Source organism: Adiantum capillus-veneris, chromosome 4 (assembly GCF_014529385.1).
Source record: "Adiantum capillus-veneris isolate H3 chromosome 4, ASM1452938v2, whole genome shotgun sequence".
Taxonomy (NCBI): Eukaryota; Viridiplantae; Streptophyta; class Polypodiopsida; order Polypodiales; family Pteridaceae; genus Adiantum; species Adiantum capillus-veneris.
The window spans coordinates 6,994,640-7,018,307 of record NC_140934.1 but is presented as its reverse complement, the minus strand read 5'-3'; the positions used below and the strand labels follow the sequence as shown (position 1 = coordinate 7,018,307).

General features: G+C 43.7%; 1 protein-coding gene and 1 pseudogene across 5 annotated transcripts in view; both read left to right on the top strand.

Moving 5' to 3' along the window:
- The first annotated feature begins 693 nt into the window (after nt 1-693).
- On the top strand, nt 694-1,193 carry LOC147458659 (uncharacterized; annotated as a pseudogene).
- Nucleotides 1,194-5,383: 4,190 nt separating this feature from the next.
- LOC147458658 (MADS-box transcription factor 23-like) overlaps nt 5,384-23,668 on the top strand; it is a 36,119-nt gene continuing 17,834 nt past the window's right edge. Inside the window, exons 1-2 of one of the 5 annotated variants that reach the window (XM_086510119.1) lie at nt 5,384-5,506; nt 5,635-5,823. In XM_086510119.1, the coding sequence (XP_086366245.1) occupies nt 5,642-5,823 (182 nt within the window). In that variant the 5' untranslated portion in view covers nt 5,384-5,506; nt 5,635-5,641. Of the gene's footprint in view, nt 5,545-5,615; nt 5,824-23,668 lie in introns of all 5 variants that reach the window. The other 4 variants (XM_086510117.1, XM_086510118.1, XM_086510120.1 and 1 more) reach the window with 4 other exon arrangements.

Genomic DNA, 23,668 nt, shown 5'->3' with positions numbered 1-23,668 from the left:
GAATTACTCCTTCAAGGTGCAGAATGAGATCCAATCAATGCATTGGTATTCATCTCAGGTCACAATCTTTGTTCACATTTCATACTTATGTGATGCGCTTTGTGCTATACAAAAGACGACTCACTTCTACATCTTTGATGACAAGACACATGACACTGTGTTTGTGCAACACTGTTTTCTTTTGCACAATGAATGGTTGAAAAGACACGCCTATAGTGTCAAGCGACATTGGGTGTCGTTGGATGGTATTGCATCACAATTCAAAGCAAGGCGGCCATTCTATTTTGTTGCACGATTCTTCAATATGACAGGTGTTGAAATGACGCATAATTTGTTTGCTTCAGGCCATGGAAAGGGTAAACATGACGGGGCTGGTGCAGTGGTCAAAAGAGCCCTCACACATGAGCAGTTGAAATCTGACAGGTGGATGCTACATAAATCTTCAAGCGTTGTTGCATTCCTCAATGCAACTCTCAGAAATCAATGCCCACAGATAGGCAAGAATGTCGATCGTGATTTTTGGGAGGTCAAGCTCGGTGATGTCGATAGAGTTATAGTGTAGAATTGCAAGCGCATGACAGGGTCTCGATCCTGGCACTGTGTCAATGGCTACAGTCAGACGAATATGCATGGACTAAGGCACAGACTGCTCTCTTGATTTTGCAATGCGTGCATCAAAGGTCAACGGAGGAGATGTGCCAACAAAGATCATGTGCAGTGGGGGTACACTTGCAAATACAACCCACAATTACGGATGAAAGCGATGGAGAAGTGTCGAGCGAGGATGAGGATGAACACGCCCCCATGTATGCCGGCCATCATGATGACCTGAGTGATGCCTTGATGGTTGGCCATAACTTTGCAGTGACTGCAGAGGGGGTAGGTGTAGACTTCTACGTCCAAAAATGCAGCAACACAAAGTGCCTGGCCAAAAGAGAGAAAAAGGATCAATGGCACAACATCATTAAGAAAAATTTGTATGTGGTTGAGGCCTATTCTACGACAAGGTAAATAGTCGAGATGATACTTATGTCCTCTTGGACAACAAGCCCATTGCTCTAATCTACTCCCATATGGTGCGATGCATAAGGTTTTCCATGTCCCCGAGGGAATGTGAGCATAATGTATATGATATGTCAAATGACATACTCGAGCAAATCTATAACAACATGCCCCCAGAGGAGAATGTGTAAGATTTATCTCTGTAAATTTGACTTGAGGACTTGGCCAACATTTTTAACAGTAGCTAGCACTTTTTTTTAATATAATAAAAAGGAGGCAATGAACTATATTAAAGAGAGTCAGGAAGGATTACATCAAAGCTGGGGGGGGGGAGGGGTCACCTGACTACTTCCATCTAAAATTACAACTAATCACCCCTGCTAAATAGCTTCCACTTTTCACATTAGAGTGATAAAAGACGTCTTTCAAAACACTTGAAAGCACTTCTGCGAACTTGACCAGTTGACCAGCACTTTACCAGTCCCCTGAACCACTTTACTAGCCCCCTGAAACACTTAAAAGAACTTTTAAGCACTTTACCAACCCCCTGAACCACTTGACCAGCTCTTTGGACCACTTAGGACCACCTGAACAGCACTTTGGACCACCTGACTAGCACTTTTAAGCACTTTATACTACTTGACAAGCACTGTGAACCACTTGGCCACCCCTTGAACCACTTGGCTAGCACTTTATACCACTTGACAAGCACTTTCAACCACCCAAGTAGCACTTTGAACCACTTGACCAACCCGTTGAACCACTTGGAAACACTTTGTTTCACTTGACCACCATTTACCAGCCCCTTGAACCACATATAAACTACTTATTGCAATTCCAAAGAGAAACAAATATATTCGAGCGCAAGTTTGGTTGTATTTTTTGGGTTTCAAGATAAAGCAACGATGATGGTGAGTGGTGGGTGATGCTGTGGATATCGTCTTTAATAAAAATATGATAAAAATTTTCGTTGAATTTTTGGACTACAGTGCATTATGACTTGAGTGCCTTCCTTCTGCATGTACATCTCGATTCTCACATTCGGCCAGCATTGTCCCTTACTTAAGCACAACCACACATGATCTATAGAATATGCTCTTGCCCTTCTCATTGCTAACATGGACAACGTGCAGGGGTCAAGGAGGCCCAGGGAGCCGCTTGTGTTGCTGGCGCATGATGGGGCTTGCACAGAATCGGCAACAAAGGAGGTGGCAAAGCTGGCATTTATCTTAGTTAATCGGATGGGTTCCTTGAGCCCACTTGCCTTAGGTTGGTTCCATTGCGCCCCTCTATGGCCCCACTCAAGGAGACGTTCTGAAGGCAATTATCCAAATTGTTGTTCCATTGAAGTCGGCATTCACGCGTAGCCTGCATTGACACCACCTTGATGGCTCTCCTACTGCTAGCAGAATCACAACATCGGCCTCAACTTGGAATGAAGCATACTAGAATTGTAGAGTATTGCATATTTTGCAATGGATGACAACAACAAAAATATGTGGAGTGTTCAACACTATAAACCACAGACATATGATTAATCACTATAATTGTAGTAGATCTCGCGGCTTAAGAACCAATTAATTACTTTAATTCAAATGTTATTAAAGCTACAACAACCCTATTTACTAAAGCTACCGTACCTTTAAGTTAGGCCCGAATGTCAAAAACACTCCTTGAAGAAGCATCTCAACATCTGTTGTGAGGCAATGGACTTATATTCTACAGCTTCACTTGCTCTTCTTCTAGCTAAATTTTAACTTTGAGTTGAGAGTTAATTTTTGTACTTTCTATCCCCATATTTTACGGTTCCTTGCACCCAACCAGAGCTCGATCAACTTTCAGTTATCAATCGCCTTACAACTTTCCATTCCAAAGAAACCGGATAATTTAGAAGACGAAGAAGTTGCATTCAGAAATGAGACTCGCTAGTGTGCTCTATTTTGGTTTTGGGCGTATTAAGGAGAAACTAAGGAGCTCGGGGGGTTCACCATTTAGTACTCCCCTATATAACGTGCGTTCACTGGGTATTAAGAAAACCCCTCTTTTAACATGTTTGAATGAATAAAATGACCCCTTATTTTAGGATTTTTTTTTCGAAAGTGAATATTAAAACCCCTTATATTAATGTATCTCTGTTAAATTGCCTAAATTTTTTGCATTTCAAAACCCCTCCTTTTGATCTCACGTTATACATTAACATGCTTACATAGTGCACCCCTCGAGCTAAGGAGATGCTCGCAGGTCTTTAGGGGAAAATGTGGAGAAGGGAGAGAGCCGACGGGCTTCAGCAAGAGCCCGCAGAGAGAGTTTTTCACTTGTGCAATGCATGAGGTTGGGGTGAGACACCATGAGAGTTTTTCACTATTGCAATGCATGAGGTTGGGGTGAGACATCTTGCTGAAGAGTGAAGCTCGTAATCATTTGTGGGAACTATCACGTTGGTTTGATGCCCTCCTGAAAAATAGCTTAAACCCCCCCTTTTCTAAAGTGCTAGTAGCGCTAACATGTGCATTTCACTTCCCTGCTTGCATTGTATTGAACATCGCCTCTAGCAAGTCTATGAGAAGGCACTCTAATTCTTCTTGAAAAGCCAATGACATGGCTTTTTATGCACAATATCCGATGTCGTGCTGCAAACCACCAAGCCATGGTTACAGCTTTGCAAATGTAATCCGAAATAAAATTTGTGAGCCAACTGCCATGACGACCTCAGATGGAGGACACACAATAGGCAAAGATAGAGCGTGACCTATGACCATGAGCAACCATCACATAAGGCATAGGAGAAAGAGAGCTTTGCACATGCGTGCGCACAAACACACACACACACACACAAAGGAGTAGGTGCTGATAAGAAATCGAGGTGATGGAGAGAGAGAAGGCTTTGATTGCGAGTGCACAGGAATAGAGAAATAGCAAGCAATATCCATTATCAAGGCATCCTTCACGATCGTAAGGGTGGTATATATTCACTTGTAGTGAATTGCTCAATCTTCAATTTGCGTTGCACTAGGACTCCTATGGACTTCACATGTGTTTATAATTCGTACTTGATGTTCGTTCTATCTTCATTGAGATCAACATGTACATGAAACTATCTAGGCTAGCTCAAATAAAGGCCATTGTGCAATTAATTTGTCCCTCACCATCAAGGCAGTAGCAATTATCTTCAGTTTTGTAAAGGTGTGTCTTTAGGATCCTAATTAACTGATTGAGAGAAAAACTATGAGCAACTTAGAAAAAGCAAATGCCAAAGGGGCGATGCATTGAGGGAGGAGCATGGATTGGAGGCCAAGGCAGCCTAAAGCACATTAGTAGCCAGCAGGCTTTGACTAAGGAGGGTGCATGTATGCTCTTTCAAAAGCGTCTTCTACACTCAGAGAGAGAGAGAGAGAGAGAGAGAGAGAGAGAGAGAGAGAGAGAGAGAGAGAGAGAGAGAGAGAGAGAGAGAGCACTTTTACTTTACCTTAGTCCTTGATAATTATAGAAAATTGATTATCTACATTAGAATCCAGTGTAATCTCAAGAGCAATAATATGGGCAGACATGGGGTGGTGGACCATGGAGGTAACAAGAGAGGAAAGTATCCATGAGGATAGAAGCTCCTTTTGCACCAGAAGGTCCTCTCTTGCATGTAGGTCTTTTATTTAACACTCCCTAGACACTCATAGTTTGATCATCAATATTGAAACTCTCTCTCTCTCTCTCTCTCTCTCTCTCTCTCTCTCTCTCTCTCTCTTCCTTCTTTCCAATGCCCATTAGTTGTAGTATGAAGGCCTAGTGATTTTATCTGTTTCCATTGGTTCCTAAAAAAGTTTTTGGTAAACAGTGGCCGAGCCCAACTATAAGCTTCAGCCTTCGTGGCCGAGTTGCGACTTAACCAATGAGTGGCAAATGACCACCTTGTCACTTGTGTCTTTTAAATGGGTACTGGTTGGTGGGCGACCCTCAGTACTAAAGGGCACGGGAAATTTTTGAAGCTCAAGCGGTGGGATCCACGGTAGCAAAGTCAAGACACGGCGATCGAGACGTGCGCAACCGTAGGATGCTGGGGTAAACTAGGACACGGAAAGGTAAACTTGGACAAGCAGGGGGGGGTTGTCCAAGTTTATTTATCATTATTTGGTTTGCCCATATGTCAACTTCCCCGTCGCGGGTGTAGCGGTTAGAGCATTGACCTCTCCTCGTGGTGATGCGGGTTCGAGTCTCTAAGCCTGCGATCGGCGCCCATTTTTTTCCGCCATCCATCCACCTCGAGATTCCCCCTTTGGACTCCCACCGCGGATCCCATCTCTTTGCTCCCGTGCCCTTTAGTGCTGAGGGTGGGCGACCTTCCTTTTAATGACTCATGGTGGGACGCTCCGCGAAAAACGTGTCATCACTTTGGCATACGATCCCATTTAAACAATCAAATGAGCCAAAATATCTTGTGGTGAGCGCAAGAGCTGGAGCCTGGAGCTACAGGGGCGGAGCGAGGGAGCTGCACGTTTCCGGGTCGGCGTAGGTTTGCAGCAGGGTTTACCCTTTCATCTTCTGAGCATTGTGAGCTTTGCGTTGTGGAAGCTTGAGGGAGGTGGCTTGGTGCTGCTCATCATGACTAACGGGTGCATCAGTGGTGCTGGTGCTGTGCAGGTACCCGATGGCGAGGCGGAAGATCAAGATCAAGCGGATCGAGAATGCAACGACGCGGCAGGTGACGTTCTCGAAGCGGAGGGGCGGGCTGCTGAAGAAGGCACACGATCTGTCGGTGCTGTGTGATGCGGAGGTGGGCGTCATCGTCTTCTCCAGCAAGGGCAAGCTCTTCCAGTTCGCCAACCCCAGGTCGGCCTTCTCGCTATCTTTTGCTTTCCAAGTCCCTCTCCTGTGCTTAATGTGAAGAAGCTGGAGTCTGTATGAGCATAATTGAAGAAGGCCCTTCGCCTCTTCTCACCACCTCCATTAACTACCGTGCTTAATGTGAAGAAGGCCCTTCGCCACCTGAGGGAAATGTTTCGGAAACTTGAAACGCCCTCAAATTGCAGGATGGGTTGACCACGAGAGATGGGCCTCGATCTATTAGGCTATGCCCAGTGCATAGGTCATTTAAAGGCCGTCTATTTGGCATTTTTCATGATGTGCCCTTGGAAGGTACTGCTCTCTACACACTTTCTTTTGAAGTTAGAAGGACCTTCCCATTTTGGAAAGCCCTAGAACAAGGCCGGGCGGGAGGGGGTGCGTAAGATCATTGGAGTACAATTTAGATCTAAGCTTATGAATATTAGGGCCTTGGTCCAACTTCAAGTTAGTTCTTCACATCACTAACATGAGATAGGAATCAAGCCAAGGTCTGTAGATATCTTACGACTAGCCCACTTTTATTGAGACATGAAAGGCATCAAGTGGCAAAATTTCTTGTTTTTCCAAAGCTTTTAACATATGGACAAGAACTAACCGTATTCATTGGTTAGGTACTATGAGCAAAAGAAAAGTACTTGAATATTAAGCATGATGTGCTCTCCATAAATTTTTGTATTTTACTAGTCACTATTGTTCGGATAACCGAATGTTTTCGGATACACGAATGTTTTGACAAAGGAACTTTTCATACTCGTATACTAGCATGTTTGGATGAAGTTACACTAAATCAAGACTTCTTAATCCTATTCATTGTTTATAAAGTAGTCACTTATAGGTTTGGAAAACTCATGGTATGACACTTCTCTTGATTATATTTGTCACATTCTTTAAGCTTATTGTGATACCATGTATCTCTTTTAAGTTATTTTATTTCTGTAGAAGCTCAAGATGATGCATGCTTGGATTAAAATCTCTATAACATACCTAAACCATACTTTCATGGCCTCGTGCCATTGCCGCATGATACCCATATGGAAAATGTATGGTACTAGTCTTAACTTTTTGCAAAATGGGATTTAGTATTTAGAGTGAAGGGTAATTACATAGTAGGTCTATCCTAAAATTCTGGCTTTTACAATATCATTGTTTCGCAAAAATCACACGGTTTTTCAAATTTTCATCTTAAAGATTTATGCTCATCATAGATACGCTTGGACTGAAGATTTTACTTACTTGTAGGCTTTGCTAAGTTTTGATAGTAAATATCTTAATTTGTGTAGGTTTCTTATGTCAATTCTTTTAGAGCTTTTTTTTTTGTTTTTTTTTTCACCATCAGCGCGAGGAAGGAAGTAGGGAGAAACTATACACATATCATGTATTTACTATTGTACATCGTTGCACATTACACCCTCGAAGGGCAACCATGGGAACCACCCCCCCAATAAGGGAGGAGAATACACCCAAGAGAATGCAACTTGTGAGCCTCGAATCCTCAACCTTGGGGTTACATCTCAAAGGTCTCACCAACTAAGCTATATACTACAAACATATAGAGGCATTGATGGATTCTCCTAGCCCATTGGTCACAAGTCATAATGGTGAATCTTTCTACATAAGCCTCTTCAAAAAAATTTCTCCTTCATGTCAAGTACAATATTCTCAAATATTAGTGCATCGGCGATTATGCTTGTTGAAAGAAGCCACTAAGTCTACGAAAAGACCAAGCAAAATGCATTGACAATTATGGTAAGAAATTGATAAGTTCTACTAGCTCCATGTGCAAAGTTCTCTCGTATAAAGCCGAGTAAGGTTTACATTGTATTTTTCTAAGAGAAGTATAGAATACGATCGTTGCAAACTTTTTGCAAATACAATATTACTTTGAGGCTTATAGCTTGAATGTAGGGCTCACTCTTTTGTACGAGACTTGCTCACACGGATGTAAGATGTGTACATATATAGGATCGATGGCCAAAAAATTCTTAGTGCCTCTTGCATCTCCTTTAATGGTCATGTATTGTATAGTTCGAGGAGTTTAATGGTTAATGTGTCATTTTTAATCATCCACTTTTTTTTTTATAGATAGGTTTCTCATTTAATATTAACCACGATGGTATTTAAGAGAGCGAATGTCATTTGAGGTCTTGCCATTCTAAATTCAAGAATAATGGAGAGAAGAGTAGCACATACAATTGTGAGATAAGATACAAGAGGAACTTGTCACAAAGTGATAGCGTGGTAGTATTGCCCGGACACACAATGATGATTGGTAGTAATTGTACGAACTGGCAGTATGGACGTCTGTGAAATGTGTTGACAGGTTGATAGTTCGGACGCCTATTTAACGCGTTGATAGGCTGCTTGTACGGATGTCCGTAAAACGCGTTGACAAGGTGCTGACATGACAGATTGTACGGATTTTACTAAGTGCGTTGATGCTTTTTGCAGCTTTTTGACCAGTTGCTTTTGGGTTTATAAGCTTTTGGGGCTCTGCTTTTGTCATCCCTTGTAAGAATAAAAGGACCCTTAGGAGCCTCACTCTTCAGAGCATTTGGACGTAGAGTCTGAGTAGAGGACCCCTTTGGGAGTTGCATTTTTCTGAAGCGTTAATATAATAAAGAATTACCGAAAGGGACGCTAGGTTTTGGGGCCAATACTTCTGGGCATGGAACTACGTCGGGCCGTGTTGACAAGTTTTTAAAGTTGTGAAGTATTTTAAATAAACTCGTGTGTCGTGTTAGATGCTTTGCTTGGGGTGCCCAAGCCTGTGACAATGGTATTAGAGTCCGACTGATTTCTCTGCTACCGAGAAATCCGATACTCTTACTGTAACACACATGGATTCAAACGACAATTCCCAAAAGGATCGGATGAACCCTCCTGATACTTTTGAAAACGACAATTCCCACAAGAATCGGACGAACCCTCCTGATACTTTTGAAATAGGAGCGAGTATGGAAAATTTGAATAGATTAGCAGATCACGAATACGGGCCACCTCGGCCTAGTACCAGTGTAACCGCGAAACATTTCAGACCCGAAACGTTTCACCCCGAAACGTGGCGTTTCACCCCGAAACGTTTCACCCTAGGTTAAGGCCTCATTGAAATGTCTGACCGAAACGCCAATTTTGTGTATATATAGAGTTATGTATCGACAAAATAGGTGTTCACAGTGCAGTGAGTAGAGACACATGCTATGGTAACCTTGAAATAGCATATACATAATAAAAAAATAACTATCTAATGGCCAAATTCTCTAAAGGAAATTTTTTATTTGAGGCGTTTCACTCTAGGCGTTTCACCTTGTAGGTGAAACGTTTCGGCCGTTCACCCGTTTCGCGTTTCAAGCCTGCTGAAACGCGTTTCGCGGTTACGCTTCGGCCTACGCAATATCAACCAATGGAGATACAACGTTAACAACAGGCTGATGAGTGCTCAAAGCAGATGCTCAAGTTTGCGAAGGACCCACAAGATGCAAAATATTTTTGACCGGACACCCGATTGACGAGGTGCATACGCATTGGCAGCAAGCCATTGTTACACCAATCAAGTTAGCCCTCAAGTAATCTCTTGTACCATGGATGTTTACTAAAGATGAACTTGAAAACATTGTTGAAAAATGAGTTAACCAACTATTGGGGTCAAAGGTGAAGCAACTGAAGAAATGTAACAAGGGAATTGACTTCCTTGGTTACTTGGGCCGAAAATCCTCTTTTGAGAATGTCAAAAAACAAAAGAAGTGTGTACACTTCGAAGGATTGTCCAGTCCGTTCTCATCTTCTTCCGACAGCTCGGACAACTCATCCTCTTCTAACTCAAATGATGAGGACAGAAAGGGCAGAAACGATGAAAGGACCATACGTTTTATTCAAAAAAGCACTTTTACAGAACCAATTTGTATGATTTTCTCGATGACAAGGGCAAAAAGGCCAAGGAATTCAAAGAAGATGGACATGCAACAAAATTTGTGTAGTTTTCAGGATTTCAAGATACTTCCAAGGCTTTAGCCTTTATCCAATAGTTTGACATAGCATTTTTTGGAGGGTGCTACACAGAGCATTCCAAGATTGGATAGGCAACATCCTTTTTGAAAGGCAATGCATGGACATGGTGGTCCACTCTCTTGTTAAGAAAAGAAGCACCAACAAAGTGATTGAAATTTAAGAAACTCTTTATTTCTCCATGGCTTACTCAAGAATATAAGCGTGACGTGATTACTAATTGGAATCATATTTGGACGTTCAAGCCGAATCTTCGGATAACTATTGTGAAAAATTTTGGGATACTTTTCTAGTTGCTTTATCCTTTAAGAAGATCAGTTTTAAAGAGCAGATTGAGCGGTTTTAGTGTGGACTTCCCAAAGAAATTTGAGACTTCTGTTTTGAGAAGAAGTCATAGTCTATACAATAATCAATGGGACATGCTGAGCAAGGATTCACTTTGCATTCTCGTAACTTGACTTACCCACCAGATGAACCTTCAAGAAGTCAGAACAGAAACATACGACAGAGAGATACACGATCTCAATTGACAAAAGAATAGAGAGATGAATATTTCAAAGCGGAAAAGTGTTTTGAATGTGGAGAACAAGGACATATCTTTGCAAGATGCCCCAAAAAGGCACAAGAATAAGCATGACTGATAAATTGGAAGTACAGCGAAGCGAGCAGATATGCGGTCCGAAACAAATATTAGACATAAAATTATGGATAAACTAGCATAATTTAAGTTTATCAATGAATGAAATAGGACTTTTTGAAGATGATTTTGATCCATGTATTCTTGAGCATTGGTTGCCTTAGATAGCACATGTGAACAAAATATGTACTTACATAAAGGGGTTTTTAACTGAGAAAGTGAAAATTTTCATACATAATGGTTGGTTTTTTTAGAAAAATACATACATAAGAGGCACATATAATGCTTTAAGGGTACATGTAGTGCTTTAAGAGGTACATATAATGCTTGAAATATATAAGTAAGGGATTATTTAAATGCCTCTTGTTTGCACGTGCTATATGCACTTTTTATGTAGTGGACTCCTCGGGACAACACTACATTCAACAATCCCCATTGGTGAATTGTGAACACATCATGTCCTGAATGCTTCCAAAACAATGAACTTTGGAACACATCCAGTCTAGTATCCGACCAACAACAATGGATTGGTGTCCTCATCCATAGTGTTGAAGATACGTTCGATTGGTTCTTTGTCAGATGCATATGCCTGGAACTCTGACCCACGGATTCAAACATTGCACTCTCTCATTAAAGAACTGAAGGCTCTTCCTTCCCTAAGTAAGGAACCTTGAGCACAGTTCGGAGCACTCATCTTGAGCGAAGTTCAACATTTACTTCCGTTGCACCTTACATTGGTATCAGAGCTTTGCCAGTGTTCTGTATCACTCAAGGAAAGAACCACATAATTTGTTTTGCTTGTTGCGGTTGCACGTAACCCAAGTCCTCTTGGGCGTGTCAATTTCTAATTGTATTTTTGAAGAGTGACTAGAAACCCAAGAAAGTAGGGCTTGTCCAACCTCCCCTTGTGCCTCTTTTCACTCATTGAGAGCGGACCGTGCACTTAGCGGCAGGCCAATCGACGTGAGGTGGGAAAAAGCAACCTTGGTGTGAGCGCAAGGCCGCCAAGGGGTGCGCCTGCGGGAAAGAGCAGAACTCGGGTGAAGAGAAGATCCTTTTGTAACACAGATTGCAAGCGAAAGAAGAAACGCAAGAACCTCAAGAACCCCAAGACCCTCAAGACCCTCAAGACATAGTTACTAGGAACGGGAAAACGGAACGGGAACGCGGAACAAAATGCCATTCCCTGTTACGAGTACTCACGTTTGAAACACGGAACGGGGATTCGGAACGGGAACTTAGAATAGGAACGGGGAACGGAGACTTGAAAACGGCCATTCCTTGTTACTATGCCTCAAGAACCTGAAGACCCTCAAGAACCCAAGAACCTCAAGAACCCAAGACCTGCAAGAACCCAAGTTCCTCGTGAACTTAAGAACCCAAGACCTTAGAGTATGGTCATCACCCGAAGCAGAATGGATACTTCGCATGAGAGTAATGAGCATGAAAGTGGCGAAGAAGAATTTTCCCCACCAGGAGGTTTTTTTAACCCTCTCCCTTCGATTGCACTAACTCCTATGAAGGCTTTCGGTATGATGATGGACATGAAGTTAGAACGTGAAGCAAGACATGCAGAAAGAAAGGCCGACTTTGAGTATGAGCGTGAGCAAGCGCGCTTGGCGGCCGAACAGAGAGCCCAACAGATGCAAGAGTTGTTCCGACTCTTTTCTAGTGTGCAGGCACAGTTTGCACAGAATCAGGAAAAGGAGACTCTTTTAGTCTCATCTTCTCCAAAGCACGACACACAGGAATTCCATGATTTGCCTGATAATGATAAGCATAATGATTTGCATGATCAAGATGTGATTACTCACAAGCATGGTGATTTACAGGAAAAGGATGCGATTGTTCACAAAGATGATGATTTAGTTGATGCTTTTTCTAGCGAAGCTAACCTCATTGCAGATTCGATCAATCACGCAGAACCGATCTTGGCTTTCGAGTCGAGGTCCACAGAACCCCCACGAGAAGATTCGATAGATCTCGAAGAACCGATCTTGGCTCTCGAGCCTAGATCCCAAGAACCCTCATAGGAAGTATTATGTGTTCGCGTGATTAGTTAGCACACATTGATCGAGTGTTCTATTCGTGATCGTTTCTTGTATGTTAATCAACGTTTTTATGTGATCCCTTGTCATAGGTATGCCATATTATACGTTGAGCACGATTCACTCGACACAATCGTAGAAAGAGCACAAGAAGGATTAAGCATCAAGCATCGGCATTTCCCTTGTGATTTGCCACAGTTGATTGATTTAGATAAAAAAGACAAGTTTCAATTCCATTGTTTGCGTGTGTTTGATGAACGGTTTGGCACTCCGTCACTTTGTTCGTCTGCATCGCATGCACAGTTTTTTCGAAGGACTAGATTTTTTCCAGTCACTTTACATGGAATGGGTATGTTCATGTTTTTGTGTTGGAAGTGGTTTGAAGAATTTTCACCGTCGGAGATTCTTGAAGAAGGTAGACGCATGACTCTAGACGAAGTTGAAAAATCAAAGGAGCCTCAGAAGACTTTGTGTCGCTTTCGGCGCGGCCCAAATAAGCAAGCGTTGCAGACCTTTATGAAGTTCAAGTACCGCACGACCCACACATCAGAGTGGGCCGGCAAAGAGTCCTTTCGAGGATTCCGTATGTTGTTGGCGATCTCCCTCGACGCCATACAGTTCGGTAAGTACTTCACTTTGAAAAGGAGGGGATGTCACGTGACATATCCAACCCTATGTGTCCGTGGACAAGCTATAGCAAGACCAGGGTTCAGTTCAGTCAAGTCAGTCTAGAATAGGAAGTGATCTGGCAGTTTTGTGAGTCTGTTCGTAGACCATGCATGTCCCGACACTTAGAGTAGATGCATATCCTCTGGTTGCACATAGCAAGATCATCAGATTTCCATCAGAACCCATCATGAGCTTTTTTACAGTGCATAGACCTATTTTTCCTATTTTTGGTATTTTTCACTTATTATTTTGAAGTGACTTTTGTTGGAAACTAGATGGGCTAGGGTAATTTTGCTAAGCAAGTATATCGAGAAACCTAGTGCTAGCACTTTTTGGCAGAAGAGGTAGCAGGAGCACTTGCTCAACATGCAACTTCTCAGCAAGACCAACCCCCGCAAACAACAGACCTAGCGTTTTTGCAAGACAGATCAGCCCTGGCGTTTTTGCACAGCAGATCAGCCCCGGCGACAACAGAAGACAACAGATTCCCTAGCGTTAGCAGATTCCACAACAGATAGCAGTTTTCAACCCTAGTGTTTTTGCACCAACGTGAGACCATCAACGTTTTTGCAGATGTTCGCGACCAATCCTCAGTTAGCATCGGTGTTTTCAGTTTTCAGCAATCAGTACCCATAGTAGAACCCCCGAATCTCGCAGATCTCACCATGTGGAACTATTGCTATTCACTATGCTAGGAGTGCAAACACTTTGGAATTTAGCCCGTTGTACCTTGGATCGTGGGTGAGATGAGACATGCCAATGGTTATCAACAACGTGTCTTTTAAAGATAAAAGACGTTGAATAGTTTTGGTAAGATCTTCATGGTCTTTTTTAGGTTTCCCTTTTTCATATCCTTACACAACCCTTTTTTCATCCAAATTGGCCCTAATGTTGCATCTTGTGGATGGTTCCAATGTGGCATGGTGTAGCATGCGGGTACTCATAGCCTGTGGAGTGTGACAGCGTAGTGTTATAGCATAGCACTCTCGGTGTATGCCTCGTGTAGCATGTGCTCTATCGAAACGTTCTGCAATTCGCAACGGATTTTTAGATAGGGAAGTGTTTTTTTGGGGTCAACTCTTCATATTTGATGCTTTTAGGCTTTGGGTCTTTAAATATAAGCCTTGGGGGCCCTCTCTGGCACTCCTCAGCGCGCAGATTGCAGACGAGGTGCACCCCGGTTGTTGTACTTTGAGAATCAGTAATAATAAAGAAATACCAAGAGGGGCGCCAGTGTTTGGGGCCAGTGCTCTCTTGGGGTGGAACTTCGCCACTCCCCTGTCGTGTCGTGCGTCTCTTTTAGTTCAGTTTTTATTTGAAGTGCTTAAAGTCGTTCAGTCTGTTCTTTTCTATTGGCACGTGGTGCCTGTCTTGTGATAGTGGTATCAGAGCATCAAGCTTGTGCTTTTCTGAAAGCATACCGGCCCAACAAATGAGCAGACAAAGCAAACGGACGCTTCCAAAGTTTATTGGAAACTTATTTGAAGTATCTTTGGTTACAGACCTCGGACTTATTAGCCACACACACCCTTCATACATCGCGCATCGGGCGCGCTCCCATCTTCACCGCTCATGTCTTACAGGGCATAAGCCAAAAAATCACTTGCAAGAGAAGGATCCAAGATATGTTTCGAGCCACAATTTTTCTCAAAATCAGTGCCATGTAGATATGGAAGTCTATAGCTACCTAGCCGCACACTCCAAGGACTTGGCAAGCTTTCAAGAAAATTTTTTCCAGAGCCGAAGTTATATGGTTTCTGACATCGTCCTGCGGAGTGCATCTTCTGGCAGAGTGGGGTATCCTGAAATGCTTGCCATGAAAACCACAGCAGATTATAACTTGAAATTTCTCGACATCTCTCAATAGGTGTCTCTTTTCGAGCTAAAAAACTTGGAGGTTTGGTGTGATTGCTATGTCTTGGGACTACCATCGCCGCCAGAGGAACGCTGTCTATTTAAAGAGCTAATGGACCGTGCTGTGGTTGTCTACAACCTTATGGAAGGAACCTAACCCTAATTTTTGATGCAGTTTTCAAGATGGAAAGTCAGTCGACTTTTTGAGCTTGGTTGATATCTAGATTGCTTTTTAAGTTTGAGTTTTGTTTGAACTTGTTTGGTGATCTTGTTTGGAATTTGTTTGAAATGAATGGTATCTGTTTTGAACCGGTTTTGGTGCCATTTGAAATGTTTGACTCTTGTTTTAATACTGGTTTCATTGATTGGTGATTTTTACTCCCGAGTGTAGTAGTGAGAAATGTTGTTTTGGTATTGTTTGAATCTCGGAACGACGCAAACGGGATGTCTGTGGAGCGTTTTGTCGTATGTTAGAAAACCTTGGAACGACGCAGACGGGATGTCTGGGGAGCGTTTGGTTCTATGCTTGAAAAATATTGTTAATGTGACTCTCCGCCCGGACATGGATGGTTATGTGGGAGGAGTATTAAGAAGTCTGAGCAGTGGTTACTCTCAGCACCTCCAAACGACGCAGGCTCCAGTCTGGGGGGTGTTTGGTTGTAAAAGTATATCTCTCGGCCCGGACCTTTTTAGGTTTTGCGGGAGAAGTGACGAGGTAGTCGTTGATTATCTTCCGGCCTGGACCTTGTTAGGTTATGTGGGAGGAGTGTTCTTCGGCGACTTTATGTTTCTATGTCTTGTAACATGCATATGTGAGCATTTGTGTTGCATTGTGATGTGCCAACTACTGAATATTCCTAATTGGATGAGATTGCTTGGGTATGTAATTTTAGTGCATCAAGACTTGTGTGGAAGATCAAGGCGGTCTGGGTGTGATGGCTAATTTTACTACGCCGGAATATCAAGAGTTCCGATCTAGATGGAAGGAGATGCCAACTCCTTAACAAGAGAGCCGAAAGGAGAAGCCAACTCCTTGAGCAATAGAGCCGAAAGGAGAAGCCATCTCCTTAACAAAAAAAAAGAGCAAATTGATTGTCCCTCGGATTGTCCTCTCGGAAATTTTTGAGCTAACTTGAGTTGTTTTGCAAATATGCTGTAATCACGGACGATTACTTTCTTTCAAGAAGGGGGGATCACAAACTGCTGACTTGTCAAGCCACTGAAGAACAGAGCCAACCTTCAGATCCCGGCCAAGGGACCAAAACCCTAAGAAGAAGCAACAGAAGAAGAAGTAAAAGTTTTATAGACTTACAAAGTCTTGATGAGTGGCCTAATTTTAAAGAAGAGTTCCCACCAACTTACGGGACCCCGTTCGATGGGACCCGAGTGACATAAAGGCATAAAAAATAAAGCAGAACACACTCAGAAGACTTTACACATCAAAATATGATGGCGTGGCACGTGGAAGGACGTTTTGCAATTCACAGCGGATTTTTAGGAAAATCTCAAAATTTTAGGAAAGTGTTTTTTTGGGGTCAACTTTTCATATTTGATGCTTTTAGGCTTTGGGTCTTTAAATATGAGCCTTTGGGGCCCTCTCTGGCACTCTTCAATATGTAGATTGCAGACGAGGTGCTCCTCGGCTGTTGTACTTTGCGAATCAGTAATAATAAAGAAATACCGAAAGGGGCGCCAGTGTTTGGGGCAGTGCTCTCTTGGGGTGGAACTCCGCCACTCCTCGTCGTGGTGGTGCATCTCTTTTAGTTTAGTTGCTTCAAGTTGTTCAGTCTGTTTCTTTTCTATCAGCACGTGGTGCCCGTCTTGTGACAGTACGAGACAGTAGAAACCTACGTGGCGATTGGCATTTTCGACGCCGTCGTGCCATGCGGGATCATTGTCGTGACCCCATCGTTGCCCTTCGTCGCTGTAGTTTTCGTTGCTCTTCACCGTTGTGTGCGCATGTGTAGAAGTGTGTGTTTTTGCATCATTATGCGTGCATGTGTATAGGTGTGTGTGAGTATATGGGTTGAAAAATTGGTTTTCTCGAATCTCCGGTTGATCCGAGGTAGAGGGAAAAGAGAGAGAGAGAGAGAGAGAGAGAGAGAGAGAGAGAGAGAGAGAGAGAGAGAGAGAGAGAGTTAGGTGCAGCGGAATGAATGTTGTATTTTCTCAAGATTAGTGATCTTTACTGCTCAAGGTTCCTTTTAGTTCTTAGGAAAAGAGAGAGCTTTCTGTCTTATAGAGTGTGGTGATCACGAACAAAGTGAGTGGATCTAGTACGTGCAAGTGAATGAGACTAAGAGAAGGAGAGAGAAGAGATACGACACCGAGAGGTTGTAAAACCCTCCTCCGAAGGCCCCACTCTCGTCGGCAAGAGTGGTCTATTCTTTGATTGCACAAAGGTGTACAATGCGTATGCAATGGACTATGCAACTTGGTCTATGCCGATGACGACGACGGTGACGACGACGATGGCTGAAATCTGAGATCTTCTAATCGCTGAATTTCGAGACTGTTTCGGTGGCTGAAAATGACTGTTTTGGTTGCGTTTTCTTGGCTGAAAAATGAGGTTTCTTAGGGCTGAAAACTGATGGTCTTTACGGGCTGAATCTGCTACACTCTAGGTGAATAATGCCGGTCTTAATTTGCTGCTGAAATCCAAAAACGCCAGGGGCTGAAATTGGTCCTTTTGTCGTCGGGTTCTGCAAATGCAAAAACGCTAGGCTGATTTGCTGTGTCGTGATGACGTCGGGGCTGATCTGCTGTGCACAAATCGCCAAGGCTGATATGATGCAAAAACGCTAGGTCTTCTGTGGAGAAAATGCCAGAGTAGTCGCGGGGGTTGGTCTTGCTGAGAAGTTGCCTGTTGAGCAAGGTGCTCCTGCTGCCTCTTCTGCCATTTAGTGCTAACTTGGGTTTGCTTATATAGAAACTTAGCAAAATTGCCCTACCTACTTTTGTTGGAAAGTCACTTAAAAATAATAAGTGAAAATCCCAATAAATAGGAAAATAGGCTAAATGCACTGGAAAATTCCCCTAACTGATGCGAATGGATTCTGACGGGAATTCCGATGATCATGCTGTGTGCAACCGGAGGATATGCATCTATGCTAAGTGACTGGGCATGCACGGTCTACGAATAGACTCACAAAAGTGCCAGATCACTGCTATTCTAAACTGATCGGACTGACTGAACCCTGTTGTGGTGTAGCTTGTCCACGCACACATAGGGTTGGGATGTGTGACGTGACAGAGAGAGTAATATATTACGCGCGTGTGGGTGATTTGCGAGTGTGTGCAAGGTGTGTGTATAAGAGAGAGAGAGAGAGAGAGAGAGAGAGAGAGAGAGAGAGAGAGAGAGAGAGAGAGAGAGAGAGAGAGAGAGAGAGAGAGAGAGAGATAATGAGAGTAATGCATTACGTGAGTGTGGGTGATCTGCGAGTGTGTGCATGGTGTGTGTATAAGCTGAACGAGGAGAGAGAGAGAGAGAGAGAGAGAGAGAGAGAGAGAGAGAGAGAGAGAGAGATTCTGCTATGAGGGAGAGAATGAGGGGAATGGCATGAAGGTGAGAGGAGAGATTCTGTGTGTATATACTCGGTGTGTGTGTGTGTGGGGGGGGGGGGGGTGAGAGAGAGAGAGAGAATGAGGAGAATGGCATGAAGGTGAGAGGAGAGATTCTGTGTGTATATACTCAGTGTGTGTGTGTGTGTGTGTGTGAGAGAGAGAGAGAGAGAGAGAGAGAGAGAGAGAGAGAGAGAGAGAGAGAGAGAGAGAGAGAGAGAGAGAGAGAGAGAGAAAGAAAGAAAGAAAGATTTTTAACGTCTATGTCAGGCCGAAATCGGCCCATGAGACAAATCAAATGTACATGGTGTGTATGTCATCCGTCTATCGGAAAGACAAATGAAACAAAACTGAACTGAATGTAGGTAGTGGAGTATCTGAGGAGGGATGGAGCTCTATCTCTAGGGGTATATGCATGTCTATATGCTCAAGGTAGTACAATCATGAGAATGCATCAAGCTATCTAGCTCCATCCTCTACTAATGGGGGGATGTAAGATGTGGTACATGGGCGGGGCTGGTGCCAAGGCTACCCGGATGAAAGCTGTCGGGTCGGCCCTCATCTGAGCTACTCGCTCCTCAGTGGCACGGCGCTCCCGGGCTCGGATCTCCTTGATCTGTCGGTGGTGGGAGCTCGCGCCCCTGTAGCCTGTGACTCATGGTCGCCGTCTAGCTCGGCTCACCTCCGCCTGTGGGAGTGTCACTCCCCTCTGAGTGTCTGGTGAGGGAGGGGCGGCAATCCTCTGAAAGAAGTCTGTGAGCTGCGACTGTCTCCCCTCTGTCTGTGTAGCTGTGTGTGGCTGTAGTAGTGTGTCCCGATGGCTTTGTATCTCTAGTAAGAAACGTCCGAGCTGTCTCTGATCTCGAGAGTCCATGATCTCTCGGAGAGTGGGCTGTCCTCTGAATAAGGCTGGAGGGGGGCTGCGTGAGGGGGAGGCTGCGTGAGGGGAAGAGAGGGAGTACGTGTGTAGCAAGGAGAGGCAGTTCAGCAGCAGCAGCAGGTTGGTATAACAGCGGCAGCAATAGGCGGGTACTGGGGGTGCTTCGCAGGTGGGGTGGGCGCGCTGAGCAGCTGGGGTGACACAGCAGCGCGCAGTACAGCAGTAGTGTGCTTGGAGCAGCACAGCAGCAGGTACGCGCGCTGGTGCAGCAGCAGGAGGGCGCTGGTGCAGCAGGTACGCGCGCTGTGTGTGTGAGAGAGAGAGAGAGAGAGAGAGAGAGAGAGAGAGAGAGAGAGAGAGAGAGAGAGAGAGAGAGAGAGAGAGAGAGAGAGAGAGAGAGAGAGAGGGAGGTGGCGGTGAAGAGGTCCCTCCTCCTGCTCCTTGGAGACTTTTGTGATATAATGGTCACCCCATTTTTTTAAAAAATGCAGTAATAATATTTTAATAAGGGTGGAGCCCCATAGGAAAGAAGACTAGGAAAAGAAGATGCTCTCGGCTCCGCTAGTGCTTGACAATAATGCAGATGCTTGACCATTTGTCCCATGGCGAGATGCCTTGTTCTTGTGAGAGGTTTTCTGTGAAACTTTGATCCTTTGAGCGGTTGTTCGTGCGCGGAACAATCAACACCCCCCCCCCCCCCCCCCCCTCCCACCCACCTAACACAAAAATAACTCTTCAGTAGTTTCCTACCAGGAACTTTGAGCTACTTCCAACAGCTTCCAACCTCGTTGCTTCTTGTAATCAAAGGGTTCCAAACGATGATGACACGGACTTTCTTTTGTGGTTTACCATATCGGCATACACCTCAACCAAAGCATTGTGAAGCACTTCTCCTTCACGAAACCCTGACTAGCTATGAACTATTTGAAAAGCGGTCCTCACCGCTATCAAAGAGAGAGACCTCTTGAGAAGCAATGCTCTCTTTAGGTTAGCTCCTAGAGTGTGTAGACAAATGTAGATTGGGACATTCCCGAATCCCACTAGATATTAGCGCTTTTAAGAGAATTGCTTTCTGAGAGAGACTACACAAGGAGGAGGGCAACAATTATAGATCACCAGAGTTTGTCAGAGTTTACTACCCACTTATGGCCACACAAGACAAACTCACAATTTAGTGGATAGAGAGCCTTTCATCAACAAGAGACTCAAAACCCTAGGTTGTCGATTACTAGTAGTACTTAGTGACATTTTAACAATTTGAGCTTGACAATGTCAATAAGAAGAGGAGAATGGACCAATTCCTCTTAGTTCTCAGGAGATACATGGCCTCTTAAGACTAGCGCACCGTTGGTTTCCAGACATTTGCAGTACATGATAACAAGCGTCAAAAAATTTAGGTTCTTGAGTGCGTCCCCAAAGTCGGACCTTCCAACCTTGGCCTGAGATGGTTGTACTCGAACTCTGTGCCCGCATTGAACTCCCTAACCTCTAGGGCAAAACATAGGCCCATAAACTAAAGTTACACACAATAATGTAAGACATATATGCATGTAAATTACCACCGCGTGTGACTCAACGTCTTGGGCTTCATTTAGTATAGTGCTCGTTTAATGATGAGCCCCCCGTCCCTCGAGCTTGTAAATCCCACATGGTCTTAAATGGTCATGCGTAGTGGGATGTAGGACGAGAGGCTCGTTGGATAGATCTTGACCCATATAGGGTTGGAAGAAAGGAGGGTACTTAAAGGCGGACCACCTCTTTATGAGGCATGTGCTCTAGCTAGTGTGGGTTTTCTTGATCCCAATGGCCAAACTTGCGGATGCATCTTGAACCAAATTAGTGAAATCTCACATGCCATCTCGCAAAGCGTAATTGATTTTTGGGAAAATTAGCAAAACACCCTCTAATTTGTGGAAATTCCCAAAATACCTCTCAAATTTAAAAAAACCTACTCTAGAGAGAGAGAGAGAGAGAGAGAGAGAGAGAGAGAGAGAGAGAGAGAGAGAGAGAGAGAGAGAGAGAGAGAGAGAGTGGGAGGGTGAGGGTGTGTGTGTGTCGGGGAAAGAGAGAGAAGGCTATTCATGATCTGATGAGAGTAGTTGCCTTGGAGTAAATGGAAAGCCCAATGCTTCTAAAATTTTGTGCCAGTGTTCTCCATGATCCCGGGTAAAGAATAGAACCATTATTTGCAATGCCCTAACAATAGAACCTTCTACTTTATGCCAGAAAGGGTAAGATTTGTAACCACCATTAGTGAAAGGATAAATGAATATCTTGGCTTCTTCAAAGACCAAACTTATGATCCTGATCCCCAAAAGTGTACCAAGATTCCTCCTTCTATAGCCTCCTTGTTGATGTGGCAAGATTCAATTGTCTAAGCTAGGTAAAGAGTCATGATCCTCTTGGGTGCTATCAAAACGGTCCATTCCCTTTTATATGGTTGGTAATAAGTCAAAAACCTTGTAGCTCAAAGACAAGCTTGATACATGTTGTACCAAAGTGTATAGCATATACTTAAGATAAGTTGCAATATAGAGAGACAGATACATGGAAACCACACGGTTCTAGGGTGGCAATTTACTAGCTAAGGGTTACATCACATCTCCTTGGTACAAAGACGAACATAGTCGTTGGGATCTCTAAAGTCAAGAGGATATCCACATAGATGAATGGTGAGGGGCGAGGGAAGGTGGAGAGTGAGGAGCATTATGTATGCGGCTATATGGACTACACGCCTTTAGGGAGAGAGACCCCACCTTGTTTTGTGAGTAGTGCTCACTCCATCAAATTCTAGAGTCAACAGATCAATGAACACGCGGGACGTCTATATTGGACATTGAGTGACTCAGAGAACTCTCTCTTTAGGCCCATAGAGCTCTAGGTGGGGGGCATTAGGCACATATCACTCTATTGTTTTAGAGATACACTCTACCTCTAGCCTCGAAATAGCAGGGGGTCACTCTCCATAGAGTCGAGACATTCAAGGCTTGCAAGAGATGCAATTTGGAAAGCACCTAGTTTTTGGGTGCCCCATCTCTACGTGTGAGAGATGAACTAGGATCAAAGGATAGTATCATTGAGAGACCACAAAGCACATATCAACTCAGTTTAAATCTAGGTATATTTTTTAGCTAGATGTTTATACCGCCCTCTTTGATGGACCATCATACCACACCCCCAAGATGGTGCTAGCTAGGTTGCATGTGATGCATGTATACCTCATGCATATAATCTTGTTTATGATCCCCCATCAATAGAGCCATCCATCATGGCCATAGACACAATCTCCACACGGAGTCCTGTTAGGTGTTGACTATGGTGGGTGCCAACGAGGGCAAGCCATGGCTGAGGAGAGTGTGCAGCAGAAGGGATTGAACGAGAGAGGAGAGAGAGATTTGACACACTGCAAACAAAGCAACGCTTGTATGATTGTATATCTTTGTTAAAAAAGGCTTACAATATATAAAAGAGTTTTGCCATGCAAACTGCTATAAGTATCTGCGTGCTTCAAGGGGAGTATCCCACGGGCTGACACCAACAATTGAACGAGGGCTTGAACCCACCTATCCCCCTCAAGCCCGAAGTAGACAGACCACTCTCATAATACCTCAAGTTTTTGGTATACTCGGCAACCGTGAGTTTTAGGTTCTCTCACAACCAAGGATTTATGGTGTATCCATAACCTAGTGCGATGATAAAACCCCCCCTTGAACAGATAGGGTGTAGGTCAAAAAATTAGCTACCAATAAATGGAGTTTTTGGTTCACTGCAAAACCTTGAGTTGAAGGTGTACCGAGTAACCTCACAAGAAGCAGGATAAAAATGGGCTGAGAACAAATATGTTTGGGAGGTCTTACCACTTATATGTGGCAGTGTAACCTGTACAAGTTTTTATCATGGCAGCATGACTGACAACAGATAAAGTAAAAGAGACTATGACTGAAAATATATCATTGTGTTGACAACATAACAATAACAAATCTAGGATACTAAACAAGGATGAATTCGTATACCTCGTTCTTGAGGCAAGTTTTCGTGCATGACAACTGGTACTTCGTGGCTCCAAAATATCCTCTTCTTCATGTCTCTCGAGCACAACTCACATGTAAATCATTGAATTGCTAGAACCTTCAACACATATATGGTATGATGTTTGTGCCAAATTTTGAAGTCCTGTTT